This window comes from Balaenoptera musculus, chromosome 3 (genome assembly GCF_009873245.2).
Source record: "Balaenoptera musculus isolate JJ_BM4_2016_0621 chromosome 3, mBalMus1.pri.v3, whole genome shotgun sequence".
NCBI classification, from domain to species: Eukaryota; Metazoa; Chordata; class Mammalia; order Artiodactyla; family Balaenopteridae; genus Balaenoptera; species Balaenoptera musculus.
The window spans coordinates 98,221,867-98,249,156 of record NC_045787.1 but is presented as its reverse complement, the minus strand read 5'-3'; the positions used below and the strand labels follow the sequence as shown (position 1 = coordinate 98,249,156).

General features: G+C 34.3%; 1 protein-coding gene across 6 annotated transcripts in view; it reads right to left on the bottom strand.

Moving 5' to 3' along the window:
- PRR16 (proline rich 16) overlaps positions 1-27,290 on the bottom strand; it is a 169,466-nt gene that overhangs the window by 47,985 nt on the left and 94,191 nt on the right. For 2 of the 6 annotated variants that reach the window (XM_036847702.1, XM_036847701.1), the window contains exon 2: positions 5,661-5,758. The exons of the other annotated variants lie outside the window; for them this stretch is intronic. Coding sequence is in view for 1 of the 2 variants with exons in the window: in XM_036847701.1 (XP_036703596.1) it covers positions 5,661-5,672 (12 nt within the window). In the remaining variant the exon portion in view is untranslated. The remainder of the gene's footprint in view (positions 1-5,660; positions 5,759-27,290) is intronic. 6 annotated transcript variants of the gene reach the window in all.

Here is a 27,290-nt window from a genome sequence, read left to right as displayed (position 1 = left end):
AGTCTGATGAGTAGGACTTTTTTCCTTCTTCCCTATCCTAAAACAACTGCAGTGACAGTATATTTACAAATGGTGATATATTCTGTAAATAGTTGAAAATAATAAAATGTCTCTGCAGTCAAAGCACTATTTTATGTTACCTTTCATTTTTCTTTGTAAGGATCATTCATACATTAATACCTAATTCCAAGATATAAAATGTGTTGTGTTTGTGAGTGAACAGTACATGTTTTTTGTTTGTTTGTTTTCTCCCTACTGCATACTTTTCAAAGTGTTAACATTAAGTTTCTATAAATCAAATTCTATTTTGATATACGGCCTTTTAAATGGTAAAAAGGAAATCATGAAAAAGGCACTAGATTTAAAGACTGCAAAAAGTTGCTAAAATATGGAATGCCAACTTCTAAGAAATGCACATTTTTCATGCTTTGTTCTCAGAAGACAGTATCAAAGTAATGAGTAAGACATTTCTTCAGCTCGCTGTAGCTTTTTTATTTCTTGGTAACCTCTTTAAAGCATCTGAGGATGTAAAAAGAAGAACAAATGGATCTGCAGAGAGAAATTTTTTTTCTTTCACTACATATCAATACTTATTGTGCCATGACTTTTCTAGATGTTGAGGACCCAGTAATGAAAAGGGCAGATGAGGCCACTGCCCTTAAGGAAGTTACATTTGACAGGCAGGAACAGTCAACAAATACGGAAGCAAATACATAACAAGATATCACAGAGTGGTGAGTGCTGTGAAGAAAACTACAGACAGCACTATGAAAGATAGTGGTGTGTCAGGAGGGTTAAGTGCATGAGAGGGATTTAGAAGCACACACAGGGACAGCCAGAGCCCAGACTGGGTGGTCAGCAAAAGTACTTCTGAAAAAGGTAACACAGGAACTGACACTAAAAAGAAGAGAAAGAGCCAGCTATGTGCATGCTAACTGCAAAGGCCCAGAAGAAGAAATGAGTTTGGGAAGCCCAAGGAACCCAAAGGATAGCTTGCATGGGAGAGTGCCAGGCAGGGGCACTGGAGACCAGTAGGAGATGAGTTCTGGGGTTAGAAGAGATTACAGTGGATGGATCACAAGGTAAAGAGACTGAAGCAGCTCTAGTAGCAATGAGGAGCAGCTAAAGTTTTCCATGTGAGATGACACTGAACCTTTCACATTTCAAAAATCTGACTTTTGCTGCTCTGAGGAAAACGGATTACAGGAGGGCAAGGGAAGAAGCAGAATCTGGTTAGAAATTTGTGTAAAGGCAGTCTAATTAACCTAAATATCCATCGATGGATGAATGGATAAACAAGATGTAGATATACACAATGGAATATTACTCAGCCATAAAAAAAAACAAAATAATACCATTTGCAGCAACATGGATGGACCTAGAGATTGTCATACTGAGTGAAGTTAAGTCAGACAGAGAAAGACAAATATCATATGATATCGCTTATATGTGGAATCTAAAAAAATGGTACAAATGAACTTATTTACAAAACAGAAATAGAGTCACGGATGTAGAAAACAAACTTATGGTTACCAAGGGGGAGGGGAGGAGGGGTAAATTAGGAGATTGGGATTGATATATACACATTACTATATATAAAATAGATAACTAATAAGGACCTACTGTATAGCACAGGGAACTCTACTCCATACTCTGTAATGGCCTATATGGGAACAGAATCTAAAAAAGAGCAGATATATGTATAGTATAAGTGATTCACTGCACTGTACAGCAGAAACTAACACAACACTGTAAATCAACTCTATTCCAATAAAAATTAATTTAAAAAATAAAAGATGAGGATAGCTTAGATGGGCACAGTGGAGATGATGAAAAGAAGATTTTAAAATGTATTTTGGAGGCATATTTGACAAAACTTTCTGAAAGACTGGACGTGAGGGGTGAATGAAAGGGAGGAAGCAAAAACGATGCCAAGAGTTTTGGCCCAGGCAACTGGTTAGATGATGGAGGAAGTAATGACATAGAAGAAACTAAACAAGAAATTTCTGGGTCTGAGTATTGATTCATAAGTTTTGTTTTCGATATCTGAAATGGCAATTAAACATCCAATGAAGATGCTGAGTGGGTTCAGGGAAAAGTTTAGGGCAGGAGATAAAAACTTGGGAGTCACTCACATATACTTGGTGTTTAAAGCTATGGGACTAGATGAAATCAGCATGGGAGTCGGCGGTGGGAGAGGACAAGGAAGGGAGGGTGGGAGGGAGACAGAGAGAGAGACCAAGTGAGCATGGGTGTATGCACAAGTACTCAGACTAAATATCTGGGCTACTTTTAGATGCTGAGGAAGCAAGAAGGATTCAGCAAAAAACACTAAGGAGAGGTAGTCAGTGAGGTAGAGGGGAAATGTAAATTCACCTGTTGCATGAACAGAACCTTCACAGATAACATTCTAACAACTATAACCAAAAAGTGCTCTCCGGCAGTTTCCACCTACAGCATTGCCATTGTAGCAAGTTCACTGAACTACATCATAGGACTACTTGTTTGTCGGTTAAGGTTGGATGTCAACAATACTTCCCTAGAACAATTTCCACAGTGTTTTGATTTAACAACGAAATCAAGCAACTCCATCTCACACTTCCCCACAGGTTATCAATCACTGCACTTATCTGGGGGAGAACTGCAACAGAACCATGAATCTGACCTTCCTGTTTCACCATCGCACCCGCTGGCCTTGCTGTCACTGTGCTCCGTAATTCTTCACGGTTATCACATTCAAGGTCATTTTTGGGACAAATAAATTTAAGATAAATTTCATTCCGTGTTTTCTTCTGGATTTGCACAATCTTGCAAAAGTTCTTATCGGTATTTCTCCTATTCTTTTCATTTCGCTAACTAAATCAGTAGACTTTGCCATGGCTTGCCAATTCACTGTGCATTCCTTCTACAGAAATTCCAATGACTGTTAATATTTATTTCAGTTTTTGAGCCACATTAAGTTTAGCTTCTTTCTACTGTCACTATTCATCCTTATTTCATAAACTCAGTTTATTACTTTGTATGCTCTCTCTGATTTACCTCCAACTCACTTGTCTTATCTTGTTTATTTTTCTAATTTTTCTGCTACATTCTGAACATATCAAGGGCAGAACTGTGTCCTATTAAACTTCACATCTCTTATTTCTAGCATGGTGCCCAGTACAAAATGCATGTGCAATAAGTGCTGAATGAATGAATTAATTAAATAATCTAGATTAGTTCAAATTTTTCTTTTTTTAGTTTGACAAAAATGATAAAGATATAAAAAGACCGCTTTATTATATTTTAAATTAGACCCTTAGGAGAAATTTTCCTATTGCTGAGATTCACCAGTCCCCCAAATTATCCTGCCTCCCTTTTATTTGGATATGTAATTTTCATTAGTATGCTAGCATAATAACAAGTTATTTTGAGTGACAACTGTTATTCAATTGACCTATGATTTTTTTTTTTTTAATTCTCAGGAACTACGAGTGTGGTTAAACTCAACAGCAACATTAAATGTTGGATTTTCTCTTTTGCTCAACGTAGCAAAAATTCTTATATTTTAAAATCTGAAGCACCTACAATTATTATGGAAAGACACTGCAAATCTTATACTACTATTTTTACTAGTCAACTGTCAACTTTGTAATTACTTCAACAGTGAATTAACCATTTTTAATCAACTAAACTCTGCTGAAGAAGTTAAATATTAGAACTGAATATTTTTTCTAGAAACATTATGAATTTGAGAGGTTCTATCACAGTTTGACAAGTACACCAGAAGTATAAAGGCTGCAAATGCTTCACTGGAAAGAGACAGATAATGTTTGGATGTAGATAATCGAGATTTTATTTCAATGAAAAAATGCTGAGCCTACAGTGCTCTGTTTTTTCTGCACAACTCATGTCAACAGAATACATGAAACTAAATCCTTAATTCTATGGTCCATTTAGTCAGCTGAAGGTCTTGGGAACTCAGATTAAATAAATGACTTGCAAAATATTAACGAGCAAATTAATATTAGAGATAGAATTTGAATTTGAGAAATCTTCATTTCTGGTCTTACATTATTTTCACCATATAATCTGATCTTAGATAAGTCATATAGCTAAATGGTGAATTCATATTACTTATAAAGAAGGAAAGGAAAATGAAAAAGAAATTATAAGTATTTCTCCATGGATCAGACCTATCAATATAGACATAGACAGCTTTTTTTAATCTCTTTATCCTGATTTAGTCAACAACTTATCCTTACTTTACTTTCAGTATATTTTTACATTTACATAATGCTTTATACTTTCTAATTTACTTACGTCTAAAGTAGAATTTGATTAAGAAGACAAGTGTAGCTTAATTCCAAATAACATTTCCTCTTATTTTCCAATTAGGGCATGTAAAAATAAAGACTTAATTCACGGCACAGCTCCTAACTGTTAAAAACAGTATGATTACTACAATTCCACAAATGAAAATAGTTTACTAAGTACATTATTGAATTCACTGTACACTAATATAGCAAGTTTATTTAATAAGCTCTCAAGTACAAAATCAATACTACTCAGAGGAATTCACTTCAAATAGAGTATTCCCAAATGAATGAGAAAAGCATGTAACTGTTTAAAGAAAAACAGTGATTGTAAACATGTCAATATATCCCCAATATTTGACAGTGTCTAGACACCTTTTATTTTTGGTTTTAGATAGAATAAATTCACTCTTCGAATTAAATAGTTGACTGATCACAGCATCTCTCAGATTTATCTAGATGTGGAAAAATTTAGTTTCATATTAATACAAATGATAAATAGAAATATGGAAATAAATCTATCCTATATAGATAGAATCAATGAAATTAAATTATTGCTTCAGAAGCATCAGGGGGTTAATGAGCAATAAACCCATACTCTTTCATACATAGAAAAACACTGAGACCAGTGAAACCTTTATTGGCAGCCTTTTATGGTGGGAAAACAGAAAACTGCAACAAAAGAATGCCTTGATTTTACATGTTTTTACTTTAGGAATACACATCTGTTAAAAGTAATGGTCCTTCTTATGGCGTAGGCAAGACTATCCCTAAATTATGAATGAGTCTTATGTACCACAAATCAACTTTTCAGAAAAAAATGAGCATTAACTCAATATTTGATTCTTAATAATCATATCATTTATATAATTTTGTTGTTTTTTTAGTGGTGAAACATTACTTTCCTATAGTTAATAAATATAACTTATCAAAATGTAAACTAGTTTTGTTCATAGAAAACATGGATATTTTAACACAAACTCGTTAATTCTGACACCTTGGAAGTTAAATTTTGCAATTTAAAAACACCATAAATGTTCCTTAGAATATTTTTAAAGCCTTACAAACAAAGAAAACATTGCTGAATTTCATGATATTATTATACGTATTTCCCTTTATGGAATTTAAACATACAACACAGACTGAAATATGACAATTTATATGGTGATAACTAGTATGTGATTGTTAATCATCTTATTTATGGTCATTATTTAATAATTTTAATATTCAAAGAGATCTAATTATCAATTGTAACTTTTGTGTATATTCCAAATACCAAATTATATAATGGACTTGCATGTGTCTTAGAAATGCAATTACGTGTTGTCTAAATTCCTGTAAACATCATGTCAAAGTAGAGCTGACCTTCTCGGGCATTTCCTGGTGTCCTGTTGTCACTGTCTGCCTGCAGCACTGTTTCCCTGTTTCATCATGTGGGGAGGTGGGAGTAGGTTATGGAGCTTCTGTTAAAAAAATTAGAGAACTTTTAAAAATAGTATATTTACTTTAGACTTTCTAAAACACACTGAACTGAACAGGTGCAGGATATGATGAAGGGGGGGTGGGGCATTAGTCAGTATGAAGGAATAGGCTGTACTGATGGAGATGTACACATGAATGGAAGAGAGGAGGAGTTAACATGTAAAGCATGTATATGGAGGAAATGCACGTGAAGGACTACATAACGTGAATGAAAACATAAGAATTTCAGGATAGATAAGTCAATCAATCAAGTCTTCAAGAACGGTCCCTGAGCATCTATTCTTCCTGAGTACAGAATACTAGAGCAAGTCAGTGGGAATTTTCCTGAGATTAACACTTATTCATTAATAAATACTGCTTTAGTATTGCTGCCCAGTGTATCATTAACACAGACAAATAAGGACCACCTCTGGGAACAGTAATCAGGAAGAGAAGGGGCAGTCAACCATGTCACAAAAACTGATACAAATACCCCCCAGTAGTGTGGTGGTATACAGTAGGCTCTGGAAATGAGAGAGCTATCCTCAAATATGTGAAGGGATGCCTTGTCTCAGGAAACCTAGGCTTGTTGGATGAGGTGTCAGTGGGCTGAACCAACTGCAGAGAAACTACAGTAGGTCATGGGAACCAAAGACTACACTAAATCTGAGTCACAGAGTTGGTTTTAGCAGAGGCAAAGTGATCTCTTGGCAGTGACATTGTCAGGACTCTAAGTAGAGAGCAGTGAGTACAGAGCCCCGGGCCTGTGAGGTCTAAGTACTGAGCCCATGTCCATGAGTCACACTCAGTCTCCAAGTGTGCAGTCCCTCATTCCTGCCTTAAGCCTTTGGTAATGTGTTCCCCAAACACTGCAGCTGCTGTACTTGAGACATGTTCAAACTAGGTATAATTAAAAGGACAGGAGTTTCAGTCATTCAGTTGGCACAATCATTCACTCATTCTCTCACTACTTATAGAGCCCTATGCTTGGTCAGTACTAGGAATGCTGAGATGAGGGCACACATTTCTCAGCTCCCTCCTGCTTCCTGTGCTATTACTGATTTTCTTCATCAGTAAGAACCTTGATAATGTAGTAGAGAAAAAGCAAAATTATACATATGAATAAGCTCAAGGCGTTTAACATCATCATTCATCCATTCATAATGAATGCCAATTCATGAAATACTCACTGAGTACCAATTATATGCCAGGAGCACTTCTAGTTGCTGGGGAAAAAAAACACCCAGAATCCCTACCCACATTTTTATTACATACACACAGATTATAGGAAACATTTTGGTTAATAATGAATTATAAAGTTTGGAAGCAAAACACTAATTTAAAAAACCTAATGAATAGTATGCAAGCACTTTTTGTTACTTAATATTGAAAATTTTTACGGTTCAAACACTTAACAAAGTTAACAGTCAAAAATAAGGAGAACAATCAAATGTTCCAACCACATTTCACATTAAATCTACATGAATACTCCTAATGATGTTGTCAAAAATCAGATCCATAAAGTTATAATGCTGCAGAGGAAAAGCAAAGAAGTGATAAAAATTAGCCTCTCTATATTAACACTTCTGATGGAAATTATGCATCTCTGTTCTCCCCTCCTCGTCTCAAAATGTTTACCCCAAAGAAACACTAAAAAAAAAAAGAGCCTTAAGGACCTACAGAAAGGAATAGAGATTTTTCCGTTAAACACTACTGTTTCATTCTTCACACCAGGACACTGGAGAATGGTGGTAGAAGTATGGTGGTCCCAGGCAAGGTACTTAACTCCCCTACTTTCTCTTTTTTCTCATCCCTGAAAGGGAGGTAAAAAAAGTACAGTTGATCCTTGAACAACTGGGAGGTTCCGGGCATCCATCCCCTTGTAGTCAAAAATCCATATAACTTTACAGTCTTCACTCTGTTTGCTCAGTTCTGAATCTGTGGATTCAATCAACCACAGGTCATGTAGTACTGTAGTACATTTTTATTGAAAAAAAATCTGCATATAAGTGGATCCACACAGTTCAACCCCATGTTGTTCATGGACCAACTTGATATATAGGGTCAATGTGAAAATTAAATAAGCTAACACCTGAAAAGGATTTAAGACTTTTTAAAGCACATAATAAGTGTTTGCTGTCATTTCCATTATTAAATTGGAAGAGCATTGCAGCAACAATGCATGTCAAAATCTTTATTGATAGAGGTTCTCAGAACACTTTGAATGAAGAAAAAAAAAGGGGTAAAAATGAACTTATTTACAAAACAGTAGAGTCACGGATGTTGAAAACAAACTTATGGCTACCAGGGGATAAGGGGAGGGAGGGATAAATTGGGAGATTGGGATTGACGTATACACACTACTATATATAAAATAGATAACTACTAAAAACCTGCTGTATAGCACAGGGAACTCTACTCAATACTCTGTAGTGGCCTATATGGGAAAAGAATCTAAAAAAAGAGTGGATATATGTATATGTATAACTGATTCACTTTGCTGTACACCTGAAACTAATACATCATTGCAAATCAACTTTACTCCAATAAAAATTTTAAAAAAAAAGAAGAAGAATTCTGAACCAAGCACCTAAGCTTTGTCATTAATCTGGGTCAAATATTCTCCAGGCAATACAGCAGCAGACCAAGCTGCAATAGTTGGTGCCCATACGCTCTTCCTCACAGCGAAGTACAAGTGCCAAATTCTAAGTGTGCTGCCAGAATTCCCCAGCTTCATAATTGCTACCACTTTTCCCATTTTGACAGTATAGATTCCGTTTTGCTGTTTGGCAGAGACTGTCTGGCTTTGCACACTGGAAAAAACTATTACCAAACCATTCCAGCCATAACTTGTGGCCTTATTCAGCAACAAAACTCTTCTGCCAAATACAAACTGAACAAGTCCTTCCTTCATTCCCCTCATGTATTTCAGATACAGTCTCAGACTAGGCTAAGAGCAAAATGGAAAAGGTTTGAAAATTATCTGGTAAATATTGGAGTAAATCATCAAGTTGTATTTCAATTATCCAGAGTATCATTACCCATTCTAAAAGGAAAATGTCTAAACTTTATACTTGGATCCAGCTATTGGGAAATAACAGAAGATGATATGAATTTGTTAGAGTAAACAGTACCAAACCTGAATTCTTGACAAATGTGCATTTACATTTTTGGCCTTCGCAGAATTAATCAATATCCACAATCTGTTTTGATAAGTCTGCCTGGAGTATTTGCTTATCCTTCCAGAAAGATGCAAAAATGCCCACAGTATAAGAACTGTATGTTGAATAAGTTTTTCACAAATCATTATGGGTTTTACACTGAGCTGGTCACATTATCTTGTCTCCCTTATGATCAACATCATACATTTGTATAATGTGTCACATGTACAGGGTCACAGTCTGGTCATAGAAGAAAAAGATGTCTCTGTATGAAACCATCAGATTTATCTAGGAATCAAACATACACCCATAATCCACTATCTACAAATATCCATCAATTGAATCCCTGTGTGAGAGTACTTTGCTAAGGAAAGCTCCATTCAAATTCTAATCAGTATGCAACTGGCTGCACTAAAAGTTCCTCCAGGGAAGTGATAAACTCTTACTCATCTTCCTAGCACCAGAATCTAACAATCAAAGGAGATTTGTTTATCTGCTGAACAAACTTAATTAAATCTCACCTCTGAGGCTAAGTGGCAGAGGGCTATTGACTCTCAGTCCAGATTTCTTAAATGAATCATTTGTCTGGATATAAAGACTTAAAATGCAGGGTTCAGTCTCATTTTTAATAGCCATCACCTAAATGATGTATTACTGCCTAAAAGAAAAACTATTTATCAAGTACAGCATATCACTACGCTGTTGGAATTGCACAAAGAACCTAATGGAATTGCACAGAAAAGCCTACAATATAAATATATTTTAAAAGCTGAATTTAATTAAATAATAGATCATATATAAAGCAATCATATGAATTGAATAAAATATTCAAATTTTGGATTATGTTTGTTTATTTTGTCCTAAATGGAAGGTAAAATGCATGGTCTAAACAGCTTTCATGTAAATAATTTGGAAATATCTTTGGGGGATTTAAATCATGAAGTTTAGCAGTATGCTTACAGAATAATTGGGAAAAAAAAGCATGAATTTTCGTAAGACAATTTAAGACTGATATTCTAAGATTTAACAGAAAGAAGAAAATAGAAAAAAAATTAATTTATAAACTTTCAAGTTTAAACCAATTCCAGCTTAAGTGCTACCAAAAAGACAATGATAAAATCCAACCATATGATGTAATATTTCTCATTTAGAAAATACCAATACTAACTTTAATTGTGCATTTTATGATTATTCAGAAAAGCAGCAATTAAACAACAAAATATGATCTTTGTTTTAAAATTCATGCTTAATTACTCATTTCCTTCACTGTATTTAGACATGGGCAAGATGTATTATATCCATGCCCCATGTGTAAACTCATGGGTAAATAACAGCATTATATGCCCTTCAATCTCTGCTGACATGCTAACTGGATGCCTTTCCCATAATCTTCACAAAGTATACACAATGCTTATATGTTTTTCTTCAATAAGAATTTAGTTTCAGAAAACAGTACAGAGGGATCTTTTAACTAATCTATCACTTCGATAAAATGAAAATGTGAGCTTTCAGGTTCAAAATATGATCATGCCACCTCAGTGTTCAATTAAAAAAATACATGCATTCATACTCATACTAAAAAGAATTTAAGATTGTGTGGAAGTAATGGTACATGCATATTTCACTGAATAATGCAATAGAAGAATTGCATTTACTATAAGCATTTTACAACACAAAATAGCATATTTTTTAAAAGAATCAAATCAAATAATATGCATGTATTGAAACTTTTTTGTTCACTTTAAGGTATGTATAAACTGTAGTTAACATCACCACAAAACTAAAGACTCATGTTGCCACATCAAACATTCAGTGTTTAAATAAAGGGAGAGTACAGCTTTGAAACAGAATATTTCAAGGCACTTTAATTTCGAACCAGTGACCTTTGTAGCACAAGGGAGTTTATTCAACTGGCACTAGCAAACAGATGGACAGCAATGGAGGAAATCTAATCCCCTACAAATCTATACATTAAATGGGAAGGAACTGCTTTTCCACCTATCTTTGCAGCATAGCCGTTCAAGGTACTAAAATGGGCTTGTGATACATGCCATGCACATCTGGGATTAGACTGCAGAAGTATTATCTGAGGCTAAACATCCTTATTTATGGAATTTGGGCAAAGCAGAGGACAGGCCTCAATATCAAAGTGACTAGCTCTTCGTGGGGCCTGAGAGCTAAGTACAGTGCAAAAATGTAACTCTGAGACCACAGTAACAGAATTGAAACTGTGGAAGCTTCCTCCAGTTTGAACCATTATTCTAGAAATAGCCCAGGGAAACAGGAAAGAAAATGGAGTAAAGATTTTCAGATAATAAAAATGAATATTTGTACTACTCTGTATTTTAATCATATGAGTAATGTAGTATATACACATCTGTTACCTGTATCTAATTCCAAATAAAACATTTTTTTAAAATTTTGAGTAATTCAGATTTCACTTAGAAGAGGAGAATAATTTGATAAGATATGCATTGCTTTGAGCCTTACTATATCTATATCTATATCTAATCTATCTATTTATCTATGTTGATTTCTCAAACATGAAAGGCAAAACTTCAGCAATTTTAGAAAAATAAAGTAAAATTATGACCTTGAAATATAAATGGATTTCTTACACAAGACTCGAAAAGCACAAAGTGTAAAGTAAAATGGTGATAAGTTTGACTAAAAATTACAAGAGATACTATAAACAATGTTCCAGACAACCAAAAGAATAGAAATAGATATTTTCAAAACATGTATCCTATAAAGTACTAGTACTCAAATATAGTAAAAAAAATCTTCTATAAATCAATACCAAAGAGATGAATAATCCAGTAAAAAAATGTAAATTATGTAAACAGAAATTTTAATAAATGAGAAAACCCAAATGGCAAATGAATATTTGTAATCAAGGAAATAGTGATTAAAATATTAATTAAATACATTTTCATATCCTTAATAACAAAACTTGAAAAACTATAACTGCTAATCAATGGGTGAGTATAAATAAACTGTGGTATATCTTTATAATGGTATGCCCTTTATATTCTATAATGGAATAATTTCCATCAGTAAAATATATAAACTAAAACCAGAAGTTTCAAGAAACAAACATTATATGAAAAATTATTTGCACAATAAGTGCATATGATGCAAATCAGACAGAATTCAAAAAATTATGCATATTATGTATAAATTTGTACATATGGAGAAAATATAGAAAATATTTACATTATAATAATAAATGCCAAATTCAGGATTTCATTTATATCTAGGTACAGAGAACAAGAAAAAGGAAAGTGGGATTAAGAAGGTTTATCCAGGGGATATAAATGGTATTTGTGATATTTTATTTATAAAACTTTTATAAAATTTTAAATCAAATTTGGCTAAATATCTAGGCTTTTCAGCATAATCAGGCTCTAGTTTAATGAAAATCATGCATCTTCACTTCAAGTGCTTTAACTTTACCCTCAGGCAGGTATACAGAGCTCACACTCTTGTACTACAGTGTCCAGATAAAGTTCAGGAACCATATGTAGGAAGAGAGAAGAAACTTTCCTAAAGGCTTCAGCAGGTTTCTTCTCTCATCTCTTGAGCATAGATCAAGACTATAGCTTTAAACAGTCACAGTGGCCAATGGATTAAAAAAAAAGACAAGAGATCAAAAAGTGAGATATCTGTTATGTCTATTGTGTGACAGGTAAATAGACAGATAGACAGATAAAAGTACAAGTCACTAGACTTTTCTATATTTCAATGGCCAGTTCAGCAAAGCCAAGTAATTGCTGACACTTGAGAACAAAGCCATCCTTAACATTGGTGAGAAATCTCTTAAATTTTCACAATAGCTGCCAATCTTTGACCTTACTATGAGTATTTCCACTTAAAAAAAGTACTTAAAAATACTACATTTTGACAGGAAATACATTTTTAATGATGGAAACATTAAGAGTTAACTTAAGTTGCAAAGCTAAATTCTTTGAATTAGGACTGCTGTCAAGATAAAGCAATGTTAGAGACCTAGAACTCTTTAAAGTATTTATATGAAAGATAAACACTAATTGGTGAAAGAATAAGATTCTTAAAGGGAAATCTCGAATTCACATTGAGACTCTTTGAGAATAAAATGATTTCTCAAGTTAGTAATTTTAAAAGGAAATCATAAAGTAGATATCTTAGGTTTTTGTAACTGTTCAAGAGATTACCTTTAATTATCTCATGCTATTCCAGAAAACAGAGTAATATATCTTTAGAAGTTAGCATTTTTCATTGAGATTGTGGAATATTATGTGGGAAACATATTAATAAAATATTAATAACATAACAAAATATATCCACATGCCCTATAAAATAATAACCATTATCATGAAAATCCAAAGTTAATTATTAGCTAAGATGTAGAGATATATTGTCTCATTTAAACAATAAATTATGGTCCTCCTAAGAGTGAATTACTGAGAGAGTGGGCAGCAAAGAAAAAAAAAAAGAATACATAATGTGTAGACCAGTAGTACATCAAATTACTTTTGAAATAAACCTCTGCAAAAGATTATGGTTCCATCATTTACCAAAATCCTGTCTTCCTAAAGTCACGATATAAAAAAATTATTATTTATTATGATTCAAACACTTCAACACTTCATATAAATATATTGGTTGATGCAATATATGTCAAAACAAAACAAAACAAAAACAAACTGGCTGTTCCTGAATATAGCATTTTACAATTTGGTCGTATCAACCGTCAATTTAGTCAAGAACATTTACTAAGCATCCACGGTGCTCCAAGAGTTATTCTGCATTTCATTCCCCAGACATACAAGCATATTTTTCATGTTAATAAGTAGAGTATTTTGATCTGAAATTTATGTTTGAAAGAGAGTGTTTTGGGAGCAGCATATAGATGTCAACCGAGGTAAGTTTGTTACCAAAATTTATAGAAGAGTAGTATGACATATTCATCATTATGTATGCTAAAACTGTAACATAGTTTTATGGTTATGGTTATGCTAGCTTATCTTCTCAGACATTTTGATGACGAAAGTGATAGACGTCCAGAATACCATATAAAGATTCAAGCTGTTGTACTGCATAAGAAATAAGACTATGACAGCAATCCTAGGATTTTTCTCTTAAAAACATCAAATGAAAGCATAAGCTACTCTTGCAAAGATGTTTTAACATGTCTCTTGAAGAAGATACCATTCTAAAACTTTTACTTTATTTTGTCCTTTTAAAGAATCCAGATAATTAATTTAAACACTTTTTATGCAATTTTATTTGCAACATTATTAATCTCTATGAGTTTACTATTTTAAAATTACTCTTACTCTAATATTATATAGCAATTTCTATAATCATGAAAGTTGGAAGCAACCAACATTAGTTATATACCCAAGACACTTAGACTATGCATGTGATTATGGCACAGAAGGAAGTAATTATACACATAATTCAGAAAACAAACAAAAAATGAACAAATAAACTATTTGATTTTACCCCAAACCCCCCAAAAACCAATTACTGCATTTGTTAAATTAACTAAATAAAAATCAATTTACACTTCACTTTATAATGTGTAGATAATTTACAATGCATAGAGAGTTCTGAAAACACTGTGAAACAGAGATATATTATCCATTTGTTAAAAACAGATCTAGGGTTATATCCATTTATAAAAATATTTATACAGTTTTTAATACAATGAATGTAACAGGTGAAGGAAGAGAAATATATGGATACACATATATATTCTCTGCTAATCAAGGACTTACTATAAAAAGGAAACATACAATACTATTATTAGATTGGTATTAGAATAGTTTGGAATACTATTAGATTAAATCTAAAGAATACAAAATATATACAACAGATGAGGATCAGAGAAGCTTTCTTCATGGCGCACTACTATATATCAGAACTGTGATGAATAATTATGAACATACATATATATACTCATTTTTATTCATAGTAATAATACCTAATTTTTTTTTTAGATTTTTTTTTTGATGTGGACCATTTTTAAAGTCTTTATTGAATTTGTTACAATATTGCTTCTGTTTTATGTTTTGGTTTTTTGGCCTCGAGGCATGGAGGATCTTATCTCCCCGACCAGGGATCAAACCCTCACCCCCTGCATTGGAAGGTGAAATCTTAACCACTGGACCACCAGGGAAGTCCCTACCTAATCTTTATTGAATGTTCATTATGAGCCAGGAACTTGCATTTATAGTTAAGGTCTTGTTCTGTCTTCACCAAACCATTTCACAATTTTTCCGTTTTACAATTACATTCTTCCCCATTTTACAATTACATAAACTGGAACTTGGGGGTGGTCAGAGATCTAGAAGCAGCTACATACTGATATGAAAACAGATGTGTCTGACTTCAAACTCTCCCCAAAACAGTTCAAGCATCAATTTTAACTGCTAAGAATTCTAGGTATACTGGCTACCTCTCAAAAGTCTGAAGTTTTCTGAAAAAAGTAAAACTTTCTAAAACTTGAACACTGAATCAGTCACTATAGAATGAACATAAAAGTATTATCAATAATTACAGAATAAGTATAAAATAAAATATTTATTTAAAAACTCCTACTGACAAGATACTTGTGATAAACAGGAAGATGAGGCAAACCCCTCTCTAGCTACTCACTATTTCTTAGTGAGACAAGTCAAGTGTACGAATAAGTTCAGGACACAAAAAGACCAGATGAGTATAGTAACACAGGCACAAACTGCCATGAGCATTTAGAGGCAAGAGAAGAATGTGAAGGGGAGGAATCAAGAACCTGTGCTGGCTCTCAAAAGATACAGCTGGGGAGAGGTTGGGAAACAAGGCCTTGTTAAGGTAATAGAATATTTGATATTGAGACTTATCATTTGTTTATATTCTATTGAGAGGAAAACATTCTTAGAGTCAAGTGTTTTCTGAAAATCATGTCTTAGATATGGAACAAAAACACTAGCTGAAATGAACATGAGAGTAAAGGTATCTCTTAAAAATGTGCTGAAAGTGTAGATATTAAGTGTTCTAATCACACACAAAATAATAATAAATAAAAAGGGCAGGAGGAAAATTTTGGAGGTGATGGATATGTTTATGGCATTGATTGTGGTGACAGTTTCACAAATATACACATATCTCCAAAATCATCAAGTTGTATACATTAAATATGTACATGTCAATCATATTTCAATAAAGTGTTTACAGAAGGACTAGCTGATGATCCTAGATAAGAAATCAAATAAATCAACTATGAATCACAGAAATGCTTCTGAGTAGAGAAAGAGGACATAATTATTATCATATGGATAAGGGAAAACTATTATCAGTTTTAAGGTACCTTTCGGTAGGCAAATTCAGAACCAGATCCAGTTTCGCTCATTGCCTTTTGGCCATTTAGTCTAAGGATCACCGCTCTAAATCCATAGCCTCAGACTAAGCCTGTGTAGTGACAATAAAGTTTGTATTGTGCTGGACATTCCTATATTTTGAAAATTTGTGGATATTATCCTTAGAATAGGCTATGTTACATCAAATATTAATAGATTCTGATAAGGCAAAAGTAGATAGAGGTATTAAAGAGAGTAGCATCTGCAAACGTGTGAAAGTTGGAGCTAATACCAACATTCAGAAAATTAGGCACGTTCCAGGTTAATTGGAGCATACATTTTTAAGGCAGAAGATACATTTCAGAAAGTGTCTTTAAATTAGTAGAAGGCCTTGAATATCAGGCTAAAGAGCTTAATTTTTACTCTATTTTAAAATACAAAGCTTAGTTATTATTATAATAACCCTATAAAGTGGGTTTTACTATTATCCTTATTTTACAGAGGCTAAAACTGAAGCCCAGAGAGGCTAAATAATTTAGCTAGGAAATGGTAGAGCCAAGATTCTAATCCAGGATGTTTACTAGGACTTTTCTCTTTAGAAAATAACATAATTAGAACTGGGTTTTATTATAAATAACATAAGGATCCTATGTTAGACATAGAGAGAAGGACTAGATTGTCCAAATATTTTTTAAAAGAACAAAATAAAGGAGAGTGGAAGATAAATATCTTAATACCAGACAGAGTTGTTTTACATATTACATTTCAGAATCAAGATAATTTTGTACAAATCAATTTGAAATATATTTTTGTATTTTGTTTCCTCTTGGAGAGTAAACTTCAGAATGACAGGAATCCCAGAACTGAGGGTAATGTGTTAACAAGTACCTTAAACACTATGCACAACTTGAAACACTAACCTGAACTGTAGCTGAAATTCTCAATGAAATATATATAGATCATCGGGAAGACAAACAAAAATTAAACTTTATTTTTAACCAAAGAGAAACACCCTGTTCTTCATTTCCCTAAATTAGCAAAGTGTTCTTAATTCTGTTGTGTAGTGATGTGTGCTGCTATTCTATTGACTTAAAATTTAAGTAGTAAAAAATTAGGCCCCTATCAATAAGAAAATATATTTGCATCAAGCACAGAAGTGAAATCCACTTATCTGTCTTGTTCTTATTTAGCATTGCAGAGTCCATTGATTTTTTTTTTTTTTTTTTTTTTTTTTTTTTTTTTAGCTACTTTTTATTTTTATTTATTTATTTATTTTTGGCTGTGCTGGGTCTTCGGTTCGTGCAAGGGCTTTCTCTAGTTGCGGCAAGTGGGGGCCACTCTTCGTCGCGGTGCGGGGACCGCTCTTCATCGCGGTGCGCGGGCCTTTCACTATCGCGGCCCCTCCCGTTGCGGGGCACAGGCTCCAGACGCGCAGGCTCAGTAGTTGTGGCTCACGGGCCCAGCCGCTCCGCGGCATGTGGGATCTTCCCAGACCAGGGCTCGAACCCGTGTCCCCTGCATTAGCAGGCAGATTCTCAACCACTGCGCCACCAGGGAAGCCTGAGTCCATTGATTTTTAAACTGTTTCAACAACTGAACCTTTCATTTTCCATGGCAAAAAGGTAACTACATCATTGTTCTATTTTAGAGCAAACTTTTGAGAGACTGAGGACAACAGTAGACCAACCTGGTGGGGTGGAAAGGCCAGGGGCTTGGATTCCAGCAGGACATGTTTCAGCCCCATCTCTGCCCGGATCATGATGGAAATGCCCTCTGCCCCACAGACCTCCCTTTCTTTTACTTTTTATCAGGGCACTTCCATCCTGTAGTGAAGACCTATTTGCGTGTCTTTTTCTTTTGGTAGATACAGTACAGGACAGAGGGGACTCCGTTTCTGTACTTTCATCATGGCATACAGTGTGCTTGGTCCATAACAGATATTTCATGCATCCAGTTAGACCAATAACCAAAGTCAGGCTAACCTTTGAAACTTCCAGTAAATCCCTGGAATGCCTGGGTTACATGCCTAAATTGATTACAGCTGCTGTGCCAACGAGTCTGAGATCCTCCCTAATATCAGGCAACTAGTGGATAGCCTCCGGTGCCCAGCACTTAAGAGGTAGTTTCCATTTGAACAACGAATAACTTCATCCTAAAGCATCCACCAACCTCCAGAGCTGTCTTTCTGCCAGGCAACTAATCTTTAGCCTTGGCAGTTCAACATGCCCAAATCTCATAAGATTTACAGACAACTGTAATGCCATTCTTGAGAGTTATTTCATCCTTGACACAGTTATTTTATTTTTAGACTTGATTCCTGTCATGTTCCACAAAGTAAAATCCCATTTTCTCAGAACAAACACTCACCAAAATGTGCAGGCTACAGAAAAACAAAGTCAAGTCTCCCCTTGTGTCAGTTGGCCTAGTCCCTGTCATGCTTAATAAAATATCTTCAGGAGACAAGTGTGACTCATTGCTTCCTACCTGGTGTGCCAGGCCCTGGCAATTTTTAGAACCCTCAGATGGAATGGCAAATTGTATTTTCTAAGCATGGTGATACACACACAGACGAACACACATCCCTTCCTGCACACTTCTATTAAAATGTGATGGCAATCCTCCAGTGAAATGTAAGGTCTATGTTTCCCCCTCCTTAAACCTGGGTGGACCTTAGTAAATGCCTCAATCAGTAACTTGCAGCGGAAGTGGTGCTCAATGACTTCTGAGGCTAGGAAATAAAAAGGAAAATGACCTCAGATGGTCTTACTCTCTGACTTGAGAGACACTTGCTCTTGGAACCCAGCCACCCTGTCGTAAGGAATCCGGGGCTAAATGAAGAGGCCGCATGTGGGCATACCAACCAATAACTATAGCAGGCTCCCAGCACCAGCTCTGTGAGTGAATGAGACTATAGATAATCCCAACCTCCAACGTGTGAGTCTTCCAGCTGAGACCCATAGAAACCGCAAGAGATAATGGATGAGGATGGCTGTTTTAAGCCATCCAGTTTTAGAAAGATTTGTTATGCAGGAATAGACAATGAAAATTGATTTGGCATGATGCCTAGCCTTTGGAATGTCAATTTACAATTAGATTTAAGGCAATCTTAGATCTCCCACACTCTTTGGGCATTTTTTTTATTGAGAGACTATCTGGAAATAACCATTCTGAACTTCATATTCCCATACCAAATATTACCATTATGGAAGAAATATGAAAATCATTCAGAATGTACTGTACTGAATATCTTAACTGTTTAATAAAAGACTCCAGATTGTTTTTTAAAGCCCTCCACAATATTTCCCCATCTATGTTTTCAACTATATTTCTCCAACAGGGCTTGAAGAACATAGTTTTGTTCTCATTGTTTATTTTGTTTTAATTTCTTTTCATTTTTGATGAAACATGAATATTTTTGGCAGAAAATGCACAACACTGTAAACCCCTGATTCCATCCAAATACTCCTCTGAAACACATTTTTGTTCACTCAGTTTTCACTCTTAGAATTCCCTCCTCACCACTTCTTAAACCTACGGCCATCTGAAACCTGTGGCTCACTGCCTAGTCGCCCACCAATAAACACATCTACAAATATTCTACAAACTTGTCCTAGAACATGCTCACTGGGAGATCTCACTCTTATCTGCTAAATAGCATACTTCTGAAGTCAAATAAGTCCATTTCTTTCCTGAATTATTTGCCCTTCCTTATATGATTCAGTTTTCCCTCTATAAAATGGGGATGATAATTGTACCTAGTCCCTAAGGTTGCTGTATTAATTGAAAATATAAGCACTTAATAGGTCAGAGTATACCTGTAATTATTATATTTACATCTTTGCTTCACATTTGTATTCAAGCTTTTACTGAGCAGGTTTTTTCCTCACTGAACCATTTTGTCCAACCAATTACTTAATATTCATTATATGTGATTATCTGCAGTTAGAGAAGGCCAGGACATTAAACCATCAAATAATTTATTGACATTAAACATATTCAAGTTCAAGGGATGCCTACTATTTAAAACGCAGCCATAAAACTAGAAAAATAAGCCTCTTCCAACATTCCAGAGAATTTATTAATTTTGATAGAATACATGGAAATTTAGGAAGCCAAGTTATGATTGATGGTATAATTAGAACAAGAAACACAATTTTAGAAACTAGAACTTCATTGCTAGGACAGAAGTTCACTGAACAATCTTTTTCCCAGGAAAACTGTAGCCCTTTGTCTCAAATTTAAAGAAGTGAAGAGATGCAAGGCAAAAAAAAAAAAAAAAAAAGTGTGCTTTGGCAATTACTCTGGACTCAAAACTCCATAGATGATTTTGAGAACCAAGTCAGGTTTGGGATTTACATTTGAGTAATATGATAATGGAAGCCTAAGTAATCTGAAGGTGATAAGAAATGGCATAAAATAAAAAGCTTATGAACACAGTGCCTACTCTGTGAAAGAGTAAATCTCCATTTGAATATTCCTAATCTGTATTGATAAAATACTTACTTGCAAAGGCTAAGGAAGAAGTTTTAAAAAACAGGTATTATAGTTGTAGAAAAGAATCTCATCAGTATTCTAAGATTCTAGGAAAAATAACATCGAGGTGCTTTATCTTAAAAATCAATGACACAATTTAACACAAGGAAAATTACTATGTAAGACTGAAAAGATTTAGATGTTAATGGTTTTCAAAATTTATTTTCATTTGTAGCAATACTATATATGAGAGGCTAGTTAACATGCCATCCCTAAAATAAAAATTGTCAAGAATCAACCATTTTAGAAGTTTCATATAAAATAGTTATTCAGAGGTAGGAGACTAATCCGAAACTGGGAAGAAGCTGTATGGATACTGGTGTTCATATGTGGAGTGTGCATCACAGAGAACAACTAAATGTTTTCAAATAGAAACATAATTATATTATGGCTCATTTTATGTTGTAATATTATACAACATAAAAGTGTTCACAAAGATTTATAGTAACTCAGAAAATACTGACGGTATAATGTTTAGTGAGGAATAAAATAACTAAAGCCCATATACAATAGGAACACAATGAAGCAAATTTATGTATAGCATAGTAACTGAGGGCAAATATAAAAGAGGTTCCTTGGATTGTGGCTGTCCAGCTGACTCTTTTCATATTTTCTGTTATTTTACCAAATATTTGATAATGAAAAATATACCTTTTACAATGAGATATTTTTTATTCAGTTTCTTTTCTTCTTATCCTCTTTCCCCTTTCTCTTCATTCTATCTCTTTTCTTCATTCACAAGTTGGTATACCAATTAAGAGTTTGGTTTCTGAACTCCACAAGAACTGGGTTTAAATTACACCTTAGCCACTTTCTGCCAGTGTGAATTTATGTAAGTGGGTAACTTCCTAGTTTTCCAAATCTATACAAATTAGCATAACAATAGCATCTCCATCTCCAATTGCTGGAAAATTAAGTGAGACAATAGTAATAAAGCTCTTGGCATGGTGCCTACGACATGGCCATCACTCAACAAATGAGACCTCTTACTCTGCAGTTTCTGCCTGTCATTCCTCCTTCTGCATGCTTCTTTACCGCCCTTATGAGAAGTTCAGTATTAAAAGAGGCAGAAGGCATATCAAACATTACTAACCAAAGCAAACATCTGTGTGATCTTTAATGTTTCACTGACTTGTGTAAAAAGATTTGAGAGCGTTCCAGGGAACAGTAATCATGAAATGGTGTTTCCCGAAAATAACAGAGGTCAGTGTTTCGAAATAGAAGAAACCCACACAACTACAAGTTATCTGGAAGAAAACAGTGTTATTATTTCTTTGCTCCTATTTTATTTTCTCAAAACTGAACTAATGTGCTAATCAAGTCACCATCCATGGCGAGGATGGATGGGCCAAGGTCATCCTCTAGACCTCAACACAACAGTTTCTCGAGCTTCGGCATTTTTCAGTTTGCAACCTTTGCTGACTGAGATTACATATGCTAGTGACTTCTCAATATGAAAACTGCAGGAGTTTAAACAAGGACACTTGAGATGAAAATACAACACCTTTTGGCTTGGATTTCTTTGTTAAAATTTCAAAGCACATCCTTGGAACACACACTGCTTCTGTCTGTACACATAGCTACATATAGTTATATGTGAATCATATTAGTGTGAAACTCACAAGAATATGCCATCATTCACCCATTTTGAACCATTTCCTGGAATTCACCCATGCTTAAAAAAATATCTGTCGGCATAAGTAAACCAAATCTTTTAAAAACAGTGTCTGTATGAAGTCAGAGAAACATAACAAATTGGATGCATACAGAGAGAGAAATAAAGAGAGGGATTATAAGGAATTGGCTTAGGTGATTATGGAAGCCAAGAAGTCCCAAGACCTGCAGCCAGCAAGCTGGAAATGCTGGAAAGCCAATAGTGTAGTTCCATTGCCAGCCTGAAGGCCTGGGAACCAGGAGAGCCAATAGTGTGGGCTCCATTCCAAAAGCCAGCAGACTCAAGATCTAAGTAAAGCCAATGGTTCAGTTCAAGTTCAAAGGCAGGAAAAAAGCAATGTCCTAGCTTAAACAGCCACTAATTTAAAAATTTAGTACAATTTTCCGATTTTTCCAGGCAAGGATACAAGAACAAAGTAGCAGCACAATTAAGTAATTATAGCTCAATTTAGGATAATAACTGGAAAAGGATAGTGTATAAGAGTGGGCACTTTCTTACTATCAGAAAAGACGTTTTTATAAAAAATGTTAAGCTTTTTCTCTTGGAGGAGTCAATTCTGGGCATTATATTAGCTGCAACACAGTATTAGCAAATCAAACCCAACAACACATAAAAAAGATCATACACCATGATCAAGCTGGATTCATCCCAGGCTCACAAGAATGGTTCAACATGTGCAAATCAATCAATATGATACACCACATCAACAAAAGAAGAGATAAAAACCACAACATCATCTCAATAGATACAGAAAAAGCATTTGATAAAATTCAACATCCATTCATGATAAAAAACTCTTACCAAAGTGGGTATAGACGGACCAAATCTCAATATAATAAAATCTATTTATGACAAACCCACAATCAACATAATACTCAATGGTAAAAAACTGAAAGCCTTCCTGCTAAAATCTGGAACAAGACAAGGATGCCCACTCTCACCACTTCTATTCAACAAGTATTAGAAGTCCTAGCTGCAGGAATCAGACAAGAAAAAGAAGTAAAAGGTAGGTATCCAGATTGGAAGAGAAGAGGTAAAATTGTCATTATATGCAGATGACATGATACTATATATAGAAAACCCTAAAGACTCCAAACAAAACTACTAGAACTGATAAACAAATTCAGCAAGGTAGGAGGATACAAGATTAATATACAGAAATCAGTTGCATTTCTTTACACTAACAATGAAATATCAGAAAGGGAAAGTAAAAAAGCAATCCCTTTTAAAATGTCATCAAAAAAAACAAAATACTTAGGAATAAATCTGACCAAGGAGGTGAAAGACTTACACGCTGAGAACTATATAATACTGATAATGGAAGTTGAAGGTAATTCAAAGAAGTGGAAAGATATACTATGCTCTTAGATTGGAAGGATTAATATCGTTGAAATGGCCATACTACCGAAAGCAATCTACAGATTTAATCCCTATCAAATTACCCATGACATTTTTCACAGAACTAGAATAATCCTAAAATTTATATGGAACCATAAAAGACCCAGAATTGCCAAAGCAATCCTGAGGAAAAAGAACAAAGCAGGAGGCAAAACCCTCCCAGACTTCAGAAATAAACCCACACACCTACAATCAATTAAACTTCAACAAAGGAGGCAAGAATATATCAATACAATGGGGAAAAGACAGTCTCTTCAGCAAGTGGTGTTGGGAAAGCTAGACAGCTGCATGAAAATCAATGAAGTTAGGACACACCCTCACACCATACACAAAAATAAACTCAAAATAGCTTAAAGACTTAAATATAAGACACGACACCATAAAACTCCTAGAAGAGAACATAGGCAAAACATTCTCTGATATAAATCATAGCGATGTTTTCTTAGGTCAGTCTCTCAAGGCAATAGAAATAAAAGCAAAAATAAACAAATGGGGCCTAATCAAACTTACAAGCTTTTGCACAGCAAAGGAAACCATAAACAAAACAAAAAGACAACCTATGGACTGGGAAGAAATATTTGTAAATGATGTGACCGACAAGGGCTTAATTTCCAAAATATACAAACAGCTCAGACAACTCAATAAAAACTAACAACCCAACCAAAAAATAGGCAGAAGACCTAAATAGACATTTCTCCAAAGAAGATATACAGATGACCAGTAGGCACATAAAAAGATGCTCAACATCACTTATTATTAGAGAAATGCAAATCAAAACTACAATGAGGAACCACCTTACACAGGTCAGAATGGCCATCATTAAAAAGTCTACACTACCAACTGTAAAACTGATAGCTAGTGGGAAGCAGCCGCATAGCACAGGGAGATCAGCTCGCTGCTTTGTGACCACCTAGAGGGGTGGGATAGGGAGGGTGGGAGGGAGGGAGAGGCAAGCGGGAGGAGATATGGGGATATATGTATAAGTATAGCTGATTCATTTTGTTATAAAGCAGAAACTAACACACCATTGTAAAGCTATTATTCTCCAATAAAGATGTTAAAAAAATAAATTAAAAAAAAAGTCTACAAATAACAAATGCTGGAGAGGGTGTGTAGAAAAGAGAACTCTCCTACACTGTTGGTAGGAATGTAAATTGATGCAGTCACTATGGAAAACAGTATGGACGTTCCTCAAAAAACTAAAAATAGAGTTGCTATATGATCCAGCAATCCCACTCCTGGGCATATATCCGGAGAAAACTCTCATTCGAAATTATATATGCACCACAATGTTCACAGCAGCACTATTTACAATAGTCAAGATCTGGAAGCAATCTAAATGTCCATAGACAGATGAATGAATAAAGATGTGGTATGTACACACACACACACACACACACACACACACACACACACACTGGAATATTACTCAGCCATAAAAAATGAAATAATGCCATTTGCAGCAACACTGATGGACCCAGAGATTATCATACTAAGTGAAATAAGTCAGAAAGAGAAACACAAATGCCATATGATATCACTTATACGTGGAACTAAAATATAACACAAAGGAAATTATTTATGAAACAGAAACAGACTCACAGACACAAAGAACAGACTTGTGGTTGCCAAGGGGTAAGGGGGTGGGGGAGGAATGGATTTGGAATTTGGGATTAGCAGAGGCAAACTATTATACATAGAATGGATAAATAACAAAGTCCTACAGTATAGCACAGAGAACTATAGTCAGTATCTTATAATAAAACATAATGGAAAAGAATATGAAAAAGAATACATATATATGTATGACTGAATCACTTCGCTGTACATCAGAAACTAACACAACATTGTAATGCAACTATACTTCAATAAAAAATAAATTTTAAAAAAGTTCTCAGAATTAGAAAAAGTAGTAAAACAAAACAAAAAACTCCTCTCAAATTCATTTCTTACATAAATGCTCTTAATTTTGTGTGACTATAGGCATTTGTCCAGAAAAGTAAATGTATTCCATTAATATTTGTGGTGCCAGTACAACCGCAGCACCATTGAGTACACACAGTGATGGAGAGGATCATATGTCATATCCTGCTCTAAAGAACACTGGGACCTTTAACAGCTTTGGAGAGATTTCAGGATAGACTAAATCCTGATTGTAGAACACTTCATGATCACCTAAGTCAAATTCTGTATCATGTTTACACTGTTCTCTAGATTACTAAACAACTGCCTTTAAATTCAAACAGTCCTTTCTAAATTTTTCAAACTGAACAGAACGAACTTGCAATGTTAAGCCTATGTTTATGATGATTTGAAAAAGAAACTAGATCTCATGCTTTGCAGTGTGATTTCACAATACCTTTTGATGTATGAATTAGTTTCACAGAATTCATAAACTGGTAGATACAGGGTGTAAATGACCTAAAGTCCTCTTATTTGTACTCCTCTGGGTGAAATAATTTCAGAACAAAAGTAAATTAAATGAAAATTATCTTAGCTAACTTAACACATAAAAGAGAACCTAAAATTTTATTAAAAATAGTTTTGAGGATTTTTCTCCCCATTATTTGTCTATTAAGTTTACCGTGAACATAAACATGTTTTGAAAATGAAGTAACACTTTTTATCTCTTGAATCCTGTATATGCTTGTCTACGCTTTACTGTTTTTAGCTTAAAAACCATAGAATACATATGAATTGAGAACAATCACTTCAGAAACTAGACAAGTTGATACTATTTAAATACTGCTATAAAATTTATATTTACTAATTATTAACATGTGACATTTTTATAGAAAAGGGAACATATATATCATTTGACTTCAGGTGTGAAAACTGAAAGGCAAGTCACTTAATTTGGCACTCCATTTTATTGAAATTAGAAATCCAGGAACCTTAAAGACCAAGGTAAAAGTGCTAGAAATCAGCAACCTTAAAAAATGGGTCAATCAGAGGGTTAAACTAATATGTTCCAACCTTCATTGTAGAAATTATCTCAAAATTATATGTATTTTATAGTTTTAAAGAGTGTATATATATGTGTGTGTGTGTATATATATATATATATATATATAGTGTGTGTGTGTATATATATATGTTGTTTCTCACAATGAGGAATAAGTATATCAGTTGTTATCCTTACTTCATTAAATAAATTAAAGTTAGCAAAGGGAAGACAGCATTCAAGCCTTACAAGCTCTGGATTCTGCCTACTTTCCCAAGTTGACCACACAGATTAGATATATGACACTAGACACGTTATTTAACCTCATTAGGCCTCTATTTCTCATCTGTAAAATGGCAACAATAGTAATTCCTATTGAGTTATTTGTCCTGGCATTGAGTAATTCCTTCCTCAATTTATAGGAAGGATTCTATGCGATAGTATGTGTAACATAATTAGCATGGCGCCTCTTTTTTTGCTGTCATGTTGCAGAGGTGATAT